Source organism: Aquila chrysaetos, chromosome 10, assembly GCF_900496995.4.
Source record: "Aquila chrysaetos chrysaetos chromosome 10, bAquChr1.4, whole genome shotgun sequence".
NCBI lineage: Eukaryota > Metazoa > Chordata > Aves > Accipitriformes > Accipitridae > Aquila > Aquila chrysaetos.
Window position 1 is genome coordinate 43,797,817 of NC_044013.1, and position 14,540 is coordinate 43,812,356.

The 14,540-nt window shown below is 38.3% G+C and overlaps 1 protein-coding gene across 6 annotated transcripts in view; it reads left to right on the plus strand.

Annotated features, from left to right (window-relative positions):
- PITPNM3 (PITPNM family member 3) overlaps positions 1 to 14,540 on the plus strand; it is a 139,874-nt gene that overhangs the window by 105,990 nt on the left and 19,344 nt on the right. For all 6 annotated transcript variants that reach the window (XM_041126770.1, XM_041126771.1, XM_030027704.1 and 3 more), the window contains 3 exons: positions 576 to 745; positions 7,516 to 7,686; positions 14,091 to 14,285. In XM_041126770.1, coding sequence (XP_040982704.1) covers positions 576 to 745; positions 7,516 to 7,686; positions 14,091 to 14,285 — 536 coding nt within the window. The remainder of the gene's footprint in view (positions 1 to 575; positions 746 to 7,515; positions 7,687 to 14,090; positions 14,286 to 14,540) is intronic.

Here is a 14,540-nt window from a genome sequence, read left to right on the forward strand (position 1 = left end):
CATGCATGTATGGCATACAAAGTAAATGAAAGTGTTTAAATCACTTAAAAGATTAAAAGCTATCTATAAGCATCACTAATTTTAACCTGTAATGAATAGTTGAAAATTAGTGAAATGCTAGTTCATAGCTCAGGGAATGGATTAGAACAATGCTTTTTATGTACCCATGTAACATACTTCATGACTGCAATCTTTTACTGCCATTGTCCTTATACAACTTGAGTTGGTTAGAATTTGTAGCAGAAGTTTCAGAATAAGCTTACATACATCTGTACTGCTGAAAGGTAGGGGAGGTAAAGTTCAATCTTCAGAGTCCTTGCGTAACCTACCAATACGTATTCTGCAGAATAACTGTAGAAAACTCTTGCACGCTGAAGGTAGTAAACTTACTGAATAGATGCACAAGAAATCATGATAAGTGGCTGCTATACTGCAATATCTATCTACAGTTTAAGGCATATTGCTTGGATCTAGATAAGCTGCTAGAGCTTTCTAAGCAGTCTGTTTTGGGAATGGATTTTTTTCTCTGGATGCCCTCTTCATTATTGTTGAATCAGTGCATTTTCTTTGCTCAGCATCCACTCAAGTGTGTTGAAAGATGGTGCAGACTTTCCTCCTGTGAATTCCAGTCTCTCAGAAGTAAACCTGGGCCGATTTGAATTCGAGGTGTCTGATTTCTTCCTCTTTGGATCGCCGCTTGGTTTGGTGCTGGCCATGAGGAGTACTGTTCTGCCTGGCCTGGATGGTAAGCTCTTTCTGGAGTTAGAATGCAGGCTGCTTAATGACCTTTGTAAACAAAGAGACTCATAGAAAAGGAGGTAAATAAAGGAGCCTGGTTAAAGACTGGGGAGAGAGGTAAGTTTCTTCCTCTAAAAGATGGGAGTGTTAGTGTAGGTAGGTACTGAGGTGATGAGGGTTGTTCCGGGGGTGTCACTGCTCACCAATTTACAGTAGTGTGTCTTTTGCTCTGCTGTTAATCTTACATTCCATGTCATATAACATGAAGCTTACACCTCACCAAGGATCAGTCCTTGAAAAAGATACCAAAAATAACATCTGTGCTTAGTTCAGTGTTGCATCTTGTTCAAGTCTGGCTTCATGGGTAAATTTGGCCCCCAGCTCTGTTGGTTGTGAGCCATTTTTTCCTCTGGTAACAGAGCCTACTGGTCAGACACGTACAGGATTTTTTTTGTTTTATTTCTAAATACATCTGGATTTTTTCAATTTTTCAGTTTAAGTAAGAGCTTACTTTACTTTTCAGAATTCAGTGTGTGTTTTGCCTCTTTGCATCGAATGAGGTTTGGTTAGCACAGTATCTTCATAGGAGATTATATATAAGTTCATTTATCGGGTGAGGGAGAAAAATCAGTTGCAATAGTGAGAAGAGACAACAATTCAGGATTCCCAATTTTTTTCTTCTCAGTTTATAGACTTTTGAGTAATGTCATTTGACTGAACTTTCAAAGTCACATTTGATTGCAGGAATGTAATATAAACTGAAAATTATTTTACCTGCCATAATTAAAAAAATAACCAAACACATGTCTTTCAGAGCCTTTAGAAATCTGGTAGGATTTTTTTAGCAACTTCCATGGACTTACAAGAGAGCGTAATTAAACTCCCATTTTGCATTTCATTCTTTGTATTTGCAGTACTAATTTTTCTTCAAATAAAAAACAAAAACAAAGCTCAGCTAAAAAGAATGGGAATTCATATATGTTTACCCACAAACTAAGGCTTTTTGCTGCTGTGAAAGACCTGTCAGGGAAATGAACAAAAATTACATACATGATGGCTGGCTTTGAAAACTGCACTGCAATTTATTATTCTGTCTTAGGGATTTCTTTACAACATTAGCAACGCTTCCCTAGGAAGATGGTGGGGGTTTTGCTGGGGTGTTTGGGGCAGGGAGTTAAGGGGTTGTTTTGGTTTTTTTTTAGGACTTCATGTGGAAAAATCTATCAGTATTAATTTACACGCATGGAATCAAATTCTTTGAGCTAGAATTTGTATTTTTGCAAGATGTCGTGGTTTCCATTTAATGAATCAGAATGGACACATTTACTCTGGAATCACATATGAAATAGAGCATGCATCTGTTTTGTTAGATACCTTTTTAGAGTGAGGACAAATGCTGATTAGCAGATGCCAGTTCCTGCACAGTAAGTAGAAAATACTGGCAGTGTTTGGTACAAGAGTACCTCAGTGGCAGACATTGACACATCTTTACCTATAGCCAGTGGTGGCTGTTAGCAGTTGACTGTGTGTCGTAAGCCCTCCCATCAGTCAGTCCTGATGAGCACAGTTAAAATTCATGGTTCACTTCAAGGGAATGTACACATGTATTGAAAATGTGTGAAAATTTAATGGAATTGTGGCTTTTTGCAAGAGGGATTGCTCTGAAGTGATGTACTTTTTCTGTGTAATTCTCTGTGCAATCTGAAAGTCTTCCCTTGAACACTGTGCTGCATATGAAAGGATTTGTGTGTTCAGAATTGTGACAATTACATTTAAAATTCATTGTTGGCCATAAAAACATGCCCTTTAGAAGTAACGTTGGATTCACAGAGGTGAGAGCTGCCATCCTGGAACCTTATATTGTGAAGTAGGATCACAGGGACAGGGGAAGCTCTGCAAGTTGATCATAACCTTTCCCTGTCTGAAATCCAGGCAAGGCATGAACAAGGTAAAAATGAGGCTACTGGGATTTGTCTCAGGTGGTAATTTTAAAAACAAAGTGACTTACCATATTTTGACTATGTTTTGTATGAGGCCATAATGCTGTTTTGAACTTGAAACTCATCTGTGTTACTGGGGAAGGCTGCAAGGCAAGAGAAGAAAAAAAGACAGCTTTGTCCTGACTGGTAAGAAGGAAATTTCTGAAGGTTACCACAACTCTGATTGTTGTATGTGCTTGCCATTTATTCATGAGAATGTATCAGTAAATAGAAAACATAATGTCTTTAAGTTCTGATAGCTTCCTTTAGCAAGATGTCTGAGACATGGCTTATGGACAGTGAAACTGATAAGATTGGGGCAAGATATAATGTGTCTATTCCACAGTTTCCACTTGTTACAGGAATCTAAAGCAAGCTCTTCTGCACAGCAAGTGTTCCTGTTACCTGTTTGGAAGGAATTAATGGACCATACAATTACATTTTTACCTTTAGATACTGGAAAGCAAAGAGCAAACGCAACTTCTGAGTCCTTCTATAATATTTTGGTGGCAGCTCTGTTCACAAGTCAAAGGTCCCTTCTCATATTTAAATTTATAGTGGGTGAATGACAGAACTATAAAGAATTGGGATCAGGTAGAGATGGATGGCAAATTTCAACGCTTAAATGCTTTACTGGACTGGGGCTGTATGTTTCTAAACTCTCTAATAGTCCTTCTTTCCCTAATCTCAGCTCTGGTACCCTCCAGACACTTTGACAGGAAAATTTCACATTAATTACTGGTATTTTAAACTATTTTCTTCAAATTAGCTCTCACTTCCATCCTCCCTCTGGTGTCCTGCAGGGAGCATGCTTTGAGAGCAGCTCAACTGACCAGCATTTCAAACACATTCCAAGGTGAGCAGAGTCTACTTGAAGCATAAGTAGTCTTTAGAGGTACATATGATAAGAGAATCCCATTTTAAAGTGATAATTATGGTGCAGTTGAGATGAAAGCAGACAAGTTGAAACCTATCATGCAGATAGTTGGAAGTTAGGTGAGAAGACTTGGGTGCCCTTTTTACTGAAATGAAAGGTAGAAAGCTACCTGGAAATCTGAGAAATAAAATTCAGGATATTTTCATTTATTTATTTTGTTAGAGTCAGTTTTTGAAATAAAATGGAAGAAAATTATATCCAGAGGTTTGCCTGTTCTGTCTGCAGAACAGCTGCATTTTGTCATGTTTTACTTTCTGAATATTTATTTATCTTTACAGTAATAAGAGTGTGCCTAAAACCAAATCTTCATTCCAATTTTTTATTTCCTTGCTAAATGCCTTTTAATTCTCTTCTGTTGAATATTCTGTTGGTCCCTTAGTGCTTCCTTAACAGTTCTTCTGGTTACCCTCTAATGCTCTTTTCTGTGGTCCTCCCACTGTCTAGTCTCAGTTCTTATTTTCTAAAGTACTGATCATTTGTGTGTCTCTGCCAGATCTTCCACTCTCTGTGTGCTGATTATCCTTGGATGAGGCTTGCTACCCTGTGAAAATGTCAGTGTTTTTTAAAATTCCAAATAGATCATGAGCATCTATCTACATCCACAAAGTGGCACTGTTCTACCTTAGGATGGTTGTAATAGTAGGGTGTTTTGCACTTGCTCTCAGTAGGAACTAATACTGCTAAATGCCACAGTAGTAGGAAGTAATCTCCTTTGGAACATGTTATATTCCCTTGCCAGTTTGGAAGAGGGATATGAAAACAGCTGATAACTCAGAGGACATGCTTTCTTGTTGCCGCTAAATACCATAATTTGCCCTATGCTAACAACTTTCATAACCCTGCTGTTTTGCATTCCTGGCTTGCTTTGTCTCTGTCTGCCTTCTGTACATATACAGAAGGCAGACATATACAGAAAAAGTTACTGTACAGGAAGTATTAGAAGGTGCAATTAGGCAACTGATTTAATTACATTAAACACTTCCCTTATGTTTAGCTCTGACAGTTAATATTAAGCATAATGAGAAAGAAAGAATAAACCAATATACTACCCACTAGGGAAGGAAGCTCTAGTTTAGTAGGATAATACCCAGTTTATTGCTCTACTTCATAAGCACTAGATCCCTAAATACAAACGTCAAAGTTATGGGCTTGCCAAAATATGTTTTTAATTATAATGCAGTGCAATGCTTTACCTCACAGAATGTATTTCACAGTACTTGGGCTCAGCAAGAGAATGATACTTTCCTTGCAAAGAATTAATTTCTGCTGTGCTTAAATGCTCTCACACAGGTGATCTGTTTCCATTTTTTCTGGCAAACACTAAGAACAAAATACAGCTTGAAGAAAGCCATCAAAAGTATTCTTGGATCTTGGCAGTCTTGCTGGTGTTTCCCTTCTGCTTCTCTTGTGATGCAATTAACTGGAATACATTGGAGAATTTACTCAGTTTTCATAGCACAATAAACTGGTGCGTGCGTTTTGTACCCTACTTGGAGACTATGTTAAGAAAAAAGGGTACTTGATAGTGGTTCCCAGAGAACTGTGGAAAGGTACTTCACAGAAGAATCTCACAGGCCATAGTTTTTGCATATGGCTGGCTTAATGGTGCGAAAGGGACAAAGGTGGCATGAAGCTCCTATTTATTTGATAGTGGGAAAGGGAAAAGATTCTGTGGTATCCTCAACAAGCAGTCTTACTCTCTCCTACTTTCTTTTCATCTGCTACCAGGAGTGCTGATTGATGCACAGAGCCATCCTTTCTAGAAAAATCAACACACAGCAGACATCAAAAGTAGGTTTTGGTTATCCTGCAGCTGGAAACCTGGTAATTGCCACTGATAACAATCTTAAAATGTTTTACAAAGAGAGCATGGGGGGAAAAAACAACATACAAAGCTTCACTTAATGCCTCCAAAGACACCCACATTGTTCACTTTGTGTGACAGAAATCCTGCAGAATTAAAGAGATGTTGCACCATCCTCAGAGTGAGTCAGTGAATACAAAATACCATGCAGACTGCATGTCCAAAGAAGAAAAAAGTTCATGGTTTCGCAGAACTGAATCATATATAGGTATACTCTTATTGGAAGATTTGTCCCAGAGCATTTCTTGAGAGGCTATGAGTATGGACGTCTTCATGACACGAAGATAAGTCTCCTAGACAGTTTAGCACAAAGCGTATGCAGTAAAGTGGTCCCCATGGCTGTGATTCATCATCATATTCAAAGTATCTTGAGAAGGTTTTTGCTATGATCAATAAAAGGTTAATTGTCGTACTAGTTTGAGAAGAAACATTGTGTGCCTGTGCTGTAGCCTTCATAGAACAAACACTCATATAGAACAAGACAAAACAAAGTATTGCTCTGACCTGTTCATGGCAATGCTGCTATTACAAGTCAGTATCAATCTTTTAAGCTTAGAACTTGGTAACATCGACATAGTCTATATCAAGATTTGTCCCTGTATACCTTTAATAGCAGCAAGCACCAGAACATGAATTTTTAGAGTCCTTCCAGCAACATGGAAAGCACTTGCGAAAACCTGTAAGAATGTAGTGTTTTCTGTTGTAGCTCTTAGTGACTCTCTGTGACTGCAGCAGAGGAAGATGTACAGCATCAAGTTTGCTCATTGTAGTTTTGCTTATGTACAGATACCTTGACTGTTGCACTTGAAAATGAGAAAGAACCTAAGTAGTGTGGTTTTGATTTTCTTTTCTTTTTTTAATTCCACGATGGGTGCTCTGGTGAGAGATGTCACTTAAGATAGACTGCATTGGATCTAATATTCCATGACACCTTATATTAAAACTAACATCTTTCTTCATGGTTTCCAGTTAAGCATGTGTTTGGCTTGTGCATGGGAACAATGCTGCACCAAATGTCTTCTAAGAAAAACATCATATATGTTACCAGGTTTTCATTATCACCACGAGGAAATAGTAATTCTATCAGAACAACATTTAGGGTTTATTGTGTAGCACAGCAAGTTTGAAAACATGTCTTGCTTGCATGGAGTTCATGGGGAGCAGACATAATATTCCCAAACATATTTTGTAAATACTTCAGTCATTCTTTTACTCTTGTAGTTAATAAACTGACTGTTGTAATGTGAAATGCAGTACTATACAAACCGTACTAAGTTTAATAAGCCTATAATGAATTGATTTGCTCACACTGGCAAGATTCAGTGTGATTGAAGTGTGGTGTGGTGAGAAGTGACTACACAGACTGTTTTACAGACCTTAGCAGTCTCATGTGATCACCCATCTAAGTTATGCTTCAGTGCTGTATGTTTAGTCAAAAGAATGCCTTATTAGCTGAGTAAGTGATCTTCAGATTTGCATTTACAGTTGCAGCCCAAAAACCTTAGGAACTGCACACCTTCAGCAAGAATCATAAACATTGCTTTGCTGTTATAGTATGACCAGCCTCATTTCTAGACATTAGCTTCCATAAGGTGACTTCAGAAACTGCTGTCACCTAGATTTAAGTCCTCTCGACGTAACAGGCCCATCAAACCCTTTTGCTGGTAAATATTTGAAGTGCTGAGCATCATAGCTGTAATGCTCAATATTATATTTACAAGATTTTAAAACTTCTTTTTCCTTCCTTACTTGTCAATTTCTCTGGCTGGTGTTCATGTCTGCTACATGCCTGCATCTCAGATTGTGATGTCTCTATAAACTCCTTTGCAGCAAAGTGATCTTTACATATGAAATAGCAAACAATTTAGTTAAATTTCTTGTGGCCAGATGTATGCTAGTCTGGAGTTTGCAGATGACCATATTAACCATGTCTCTGTATAGACTCCTTGAAAATTGTAAATACTGACCTCTCTTTCTCTGTCTCATTCTCATCCAAGTATGCCAGGTCCGCCCAGCCTGCAGCCAAGTGTACAGTTTCTTTCACTCTGCTGACCCCTCTGCCTGCAGACTTGAACCATTGCTGGAGAAAAGGTTCCATCTCCTGCCTCCATTCAGTGTCCCACGGTACCAGAGATACCCACTAGGAGATGGAAGATCTCACCAGTTAGGTACAGTGCCTATTTTCATAGCTGTCCTTACCTGTTGTTCTCTTGAGCATTCTCTCCTTACACAGGTCAAGAGGATTTGAAATACCAGTGCGCTAACATGCTAAAGACAAGTCATCTGGCACAGAATGGCACAGACATATTTAGCAGGTGTGGAACCAAAGAAGATTAACAAGAAAAAATTATTCTCGTATATGAGCTTTGTGATGCTAGTTGTGTTAAAGAGGGGTTGGAAGGTGATACCACTGCTTTAGGTGAAGTGTCACTTGCAAACTTCTGTGTCTTTGGCTATCATTTTAAACAATTTATTTTTACAGTTAGTTGACCTTTGCCTAGATCTTCAGATATTGTTTCCTTTGGTCGCTTGTGGTTGGTTTATTGTGGATATCTACTAGGGCAAATCAGAGCACTGGGCTAATTGTCTTTTGATTGCTCTTCTCCTAGGTAGGCTACTAAACAATAGTTATATTGGGTAATAAATGTTTCAATGCAGGAAAAAAACAGAAATAGACCGATCTGTGGGGAGGAAAGAGGAAGACATGGATGAGCGAGGTGCTAATAGAAGGAATTGTGCTCTTTTGACTTTATAGAAAATGAGATAAATTCATATAGGTGCAAAGTACCTTGACTTGTCATATTATGCAAAAAAGGAATTGATCAGTGTGTATCTATCTGTACATGCATGCACATTGGATTTATTCTTTTTGCTACAGATTGAGACATGAATTCAAGCCTCAGCAGCATGTTTCAAAAGGCTTTTCAGGATTCAGAGTTTAAGGTTGGAGGCTAATATAGTAAAATGGCAGTGTTTTCTATTTGTTGGAGCTAGGAGAATTGTATCATTGGGAAACTGTTCTGTGCAGTAGGATACACACAACTCCTTTGTTTTATCTGCTCAAATATGGTGTACATTGGATGCAAATGTGTTTGATTAAATCAATGTTTGAAAAGCAACGGTTGATCTTGAATTGCAGAAAGGTGTTTTCTAGGTGTTGGCTTCACTGAAACATGTGAAGATCTGGCTCTTCCTCAGGAATTGACTTAAGTAATAGCTAAGGTGAGGGACAGTCCAAACCAGGGAATATGTGCTCTCTCCTCGCCCCCATGTCTAAGTTTTCTTTCAATGCAAATATATACCCTGCTTTGCATTCTGACTTGGAGTTATTATGAAGCCTGACTGTGCACTTGGAAATCTGGCTGGTTAGTTAGGCACTAATTCTGTCACTGAGATATATCTAAGGCTGCCTTGAAAAGTTGAACCTGCCTTTAAATAACTCTCCTAGAAAGAATAGTTCCCTTAGGCTGCTTTTCAAGTGGAAAACCTTGCGTTGGTACATTTTACCAGCTTTGTTGTGTTAAAGTAAACCCTTCAGATACAGTGATTCTTGAAGCAGAGGTTTTATAAGTGATTTGGGAACAACTGGTGTTCTTTTTGAGTTCATCTAAGGCACTGGGTCAGAAGATTCCCCTACAGAGCATCTAAATCTGGAAACCCTGTCTGTTGGAAGTATTATAAAATAAAGATTCCTGAGTGCTAATGATCAGCAAATGTTCCAAGGTATGGTTTTGTATTTAAGCCTCTGTGCAGAGTTAAATCATTGCCATGCTTTACAGCTACGCTGCGTTATTTTTCAATGAATGTGAAATCCTCCCATTTAAATGCAAGTGCTTTGAGATCCTTTTGGAATTTAAGGTTCTTCATTCACAGAGGATTAATTCTAGTGACTGTATAATTTTTTTGCTTTCTCTGATACCTGGGCTTGTGAAAGTATTTCTTAAAATGAGAGCCTTCGTGGTGTCAGCTGGAATGGTAGTTTACTAATCAATTATGATGAGACCTAGTTGCACCAAACTAATTACTATGCACTGCCCAAAGCCTTCAGCTTTTTCTGATAATCTTTCATGTCATTAAACAATCTCACTCCCTGTTCCTTTTCTCATAAGAACTGATGATTAAAATAAGAATGATTCTGTTGTCTTCCTGAAATTCCTGATAGGTTCCTCTGTGGAAAAAAAATCTGATCTGGAACCTGCATGAAAAATATTTACTACTAGAAGGGAATTTCACTATATGATTCATAGGAATGGTTCAGTGATAACAGATAAACTGGCGGGGGCGGGGGGGGCAGGATTTCTATAGCTGTCTTTCAGTTCTTGCCAATCAAATGAAGCTCTTGGAGCCAGATGCTCTGTGCATAGGGTTTGTCTTGAAGCTTTTAGTTTATCAAATTTACTTTTTCCATTGAGATTCAGGAAACATCTAAGACTTAAATGTCAGGACTTAAAGAGCAGAGCACACGTTTATCTAGATGATTGCCTTTTGCATCCAGCAGGCATCAATACTTATCACTAAGTCTGCCCCCAGGGTCATACAGTTTGTAGTAATGTGGTGGTGTTTGTGTGTGTGATGGATCAATCTATTAAGATGTTAATGATGATGAAAGCTGACTCTTACCAGGCTTGATTTTGATAATCACAAGAGACTTGACTAGCCCAGAGAATTGTTCCTCTTTCTGTCAATTACTTGGTCAGTTGCAACTGTGTCTTCTGTTGATACAATTCCTAATGTGGATGTGATAACATTATTAGGCTATTGATAAAATAGCTTAATAATATAAAATTATTTGAGGCATGGTTTAAATTCAGTTTTCTGCATGTATAGGAGAGTCAACACATTATATGCAAAGAGAAAGAAAAATGAGCAAAGATTAAGTTTAATATCTGAGATATCTTCGACCTATGCACTGGATAGATAGAATGGAAATACTCACATAAGGCATCCCACTTTTTCAGAAGTCACCTCTTAAGGGGATATTTATCTCATGTTGCTGTGATATACAGACAAGTGAAAGTAAAAGAAACTGTGTTGAAAGCATTGCCAGACATACCGAGCAGGTGCAAAAAACATTTATCTTCCTAACTCTTTCATCTATGGTGATTGCTGACAGAAGACATAGCAGTAGATAATGGTTCAGACAAAAATATGATTTATTAATTGGTGGGATTTTTTTTACTATAAGGGCAAGGTACAAAGTTCAGGTTCTGTTAAAGCCCAGAGAAAGCCATGCTGTCTTGACCTTTCATTAAACAGCAGCTTTCTCAGCTGCTGTGTAGTTGACATTTCATAATCAAAGTGCTTTTGTAGCTATTACAAGTGAGACTTAGCTCTGTGACAGGTCTCTGATCTACCAGCAGTCATGTCTTTTGACACTTATTAACATGTGGGTTTTAATTCCTTTTTTTGCTTTGCTCCTTATGACATGATGCATTATATCTACTTGGGGGTTAAAAATATGGTTGTTATGTATTAATTCAAAACACCTGGTTTCAACTTATCCTACTTTTTAGACATTTGGCATAGCAGAACATAGATAAACATAATCCTCTTTACTGTTTGAGCTTCTACCTTACATTTTACTTTTTGCAATTATTTCAATTGTGCTGCAATTTTTCTCTTGCAAAGTTTTATTTCTAAGGAATGTGCAGGAGTGCCAGTCCAGACTATGGCTGATCCAACTGGTCTGCTTCATTATGGATAGATAGAAATTAAGGTCTAAAAGCACAGTACTTCTCCAATTGTGTATGCATATAATAAAGTATTGCTAATTTTGTTTGGAGATGGTTACTGTGTGGCCTTGAGGAAGTTGCTTTGCCTCTTTTTATTGGCTGTAACTCATAGTTATCCAAGATGAGACTCTGTAAAACGGTCTGCCTTTATTTTATTTCTTATCAAGCATGATAGTAAATTTAGATTAGTAGGATTAATAAGAACCTTTAGTGATCCTCAGAGCCATGAGAAAGGTTGTTTTGGGTGGGAAGTATTCATTTCAGTTATTTAAATGGAAGAATTATGCACATAGACTGTCCTAGTCAGAAGTTGAGCACAGGGCTTTTAGAAAAAAATAGTATTACATGTATTTTATCAATCTCTAACCAGTACTCTCTGTCCTCTTTTACAATTCAACAAAGACCTGACCCACAGCGATGAAGGCAGGCTGACCTACCTTTTTAACATGAAGATAATTCAGGAAACAGGAGAAAAAAAACTGCAGAAAATGCCTTCCATGTTATTGATTTGATCTCTTCACAGGGAGAAGGGTTACTGAGCTTAGAATAACAGTATTACAAAATAAACAACAGGTTTCAAGGCACCAGACGCCTTACCAAGCTGGTCTTAAGCTGGTCAATAATATGGAAAAGGCTAACAGATATGTTGGCTAACAACATATTTTCCATTCTGTGCAAGGTTACTATTTTTACTTCTCTCCCCATCTCCATTTTAGTGGGAATGAAAAACCAAAACTCTTGCAAAATTATAATGGGGGAGGAAGGATTAGATTAGGGTCAATTTCTGACTGTTTCAGCGAGCAACAAGAATTCAGAAGCAGAAAATTTATTTTAAAAGCACAACCGTTTATATTTCAGTGAATCTTTTGGAAGGGGAAGCAGAAAGTATGCATCACAACACTGCTGATCATGAGCACTTCATGGAGATACAGCTCTCATTTATGGGATGCATTGCACCTTCTTCTGTGGAATTTCCTCTTGGTTGATGTTTGGATCAGGGTTCTGGATCAGATAGGCCCCTAATGGGGTGCAATTTGGCAGCTTCCCTGTTCCTTACTGCTTATGTCCGTGGATTCTGCTACTCTCTTCAGTGAACTGATTTGCTGTGATGCTTTAGGCCACATGATTTGGGGTTTGTTGCCAGAAGGACCAGGTGCCTTGCTGTTCAGTATTTAGTATGACATAGAATCAGACCTTTTACTTCTTTGTGCTGCTTCTTTCACTACAAAGAGAATATAATACTTCCTCATCTTGTGAGGTAAGTAATAGGAAAGCAGCATTGTGTGTTCCTTTCAGCTGTCTGTGTTGCAGTCTATGTAGTTTGCCTGAGACATGGGAAGTAATAAAATTATCCTTCCATTCTTTTCACCTCCATCAAGCTTTCCTGTAGCCACACATAACTTTCCTTAATGTATGGCATCAGCAAGATTCCTTTGAAAGAACAGTACATTGCAGTTCCTTTAATGAAAACTCAAAGCACATGTTCCCATGGAAACTACAATTGAACATATCCTGTCCAAACTACATAGCTGTCACAAAGTGTTAGAGTTTAATTGTTTCTCTGATTCAGTTGCAGGACAGCTCCTAGTGTTGTCTCACGCAGTTGATATATTCAGGCTTATGTCAAAACAAGCCAGAATCTTCCTAGCCATGTCTGCTTTTTGGAAGGGAGGACATTGTAGGGAGCTGTGCTGCTATTCCTTTTCATTTAATGGTGACATGTTTTACCAGTTCTGATAATCTATAGACACTTATGCTTCCAGTGTATTTTTTTAAGGAATGGTATCCTTGAAAGCAGCAACTTGTTGTTGTCTTCTGTGTGCACCATTGAGGTATTCATTACATTCAGAGTTGGTAAGACTTGAAAAGTTCAAGAGAAACTTATTCCAGGCCTCCACTACATAAAGAAATGTATGACATATTCCCCAACCAAAGACCATGTGAAAGATGAGCACAGCATGATTACAGTTATTTTTCTGAATGGGATTGAAATACACTCAGAAGTAGAGTAATACATCATCAAGGGACATCTGCTTTCTTTTGTATTATGTGCATTGAACTGGGTCTCCTTTTACTTTTGTTCACTGTTTTAACCTCTCAAAGAGGTTTGTTCTCTGAAAAACAACACTGAAGAGTCAGCTGCTTTTGATATGCACTTCGCTGTATAACCTCTGTCTCACTTGAGGTTCTGCCTTTCCTAGGTACAGGAGGGATGTGTAGGCTGCCTCAAGCAAAGTTATCAGTAATGCTTTTATTTAAATGCATGTCTGTTCTTACATGTTTCAGAACACCTCAGGAGAAAGGCTGTGTTTTGTTTCATTAAGTAGAGGTGTTAGCCATGGCCCATAGCTTTGTCAGAGTGGCATGAATAAATGAGAATTCTGTTCCTTTTGGGAACATGCAAACCAGTAGATAGCATTGCTGAAGGTTCTCTTTCTAAAGTCGTTTTGTTCATGTCAGGAAGAGGACAAGAGAAGTATCACAGACTCCCAGGGCTGTATAGCTCTTCTCAGAGAATGATTTTAAAATGGATAGGGTTGAGTGTGAAGTAAAATAGACAGTTTGGAAGATCTTGGCCAAAACCGCCCAGCTGCCATTGCATTTTGATGGCAGTAGGGTGTGCTTTCTCCATTTAGTCATAATGTCTTCCTCACTCTGAAGGAGTTTCATCCATGGTCATGAAATCTGATATTATTCAGGAAAACGCCCATTAGCTCTGTGTTTAAAAAAAAAATTAAATAAAAAAAATGTACACGCACACCCCCCACTCCCCCAGTTTCAAAGCCATGTTGTTCATCCCATTGGGTTTTTTTAATTATTTTCCTTTCTGTAACCTGCAGGTGATGCTATCCACAACCACAGTGCTCTGTTCCTTGAGAACAGCTCTTTGAACATACCTTTCTCTCAGGAGAATCCTGGATCTCCAAACGCATCTGATCAACCACAAGGAAGAACAAGAAAGTTGAGCTTGGCCAGCACAAACAGTGAAAACTCAGGGTCAACAGAAAGCTTGCCATCAGCATACCTCACCAACAGTGAGTGAAGCCTGGTGCTATGTGCTGTCTGACATGGCAACAACCCTTCCCTCCACATCCTTTCTGTGGAAAAGTTTATTATGAAAGGGAAAATTACCTGCTTGGAAATTTGGGGAGAATGAGAACAGCCTAACTTGCTGCAATTGTAAATAACACAATTTAGCTTCCTCTTCTGTTTGTAATTAAGTAGATAAAGTAACAGAAGTGAAGTCACAGTTTTATATTAAGGTGCCACTCATAAATAGTCATTAAGGG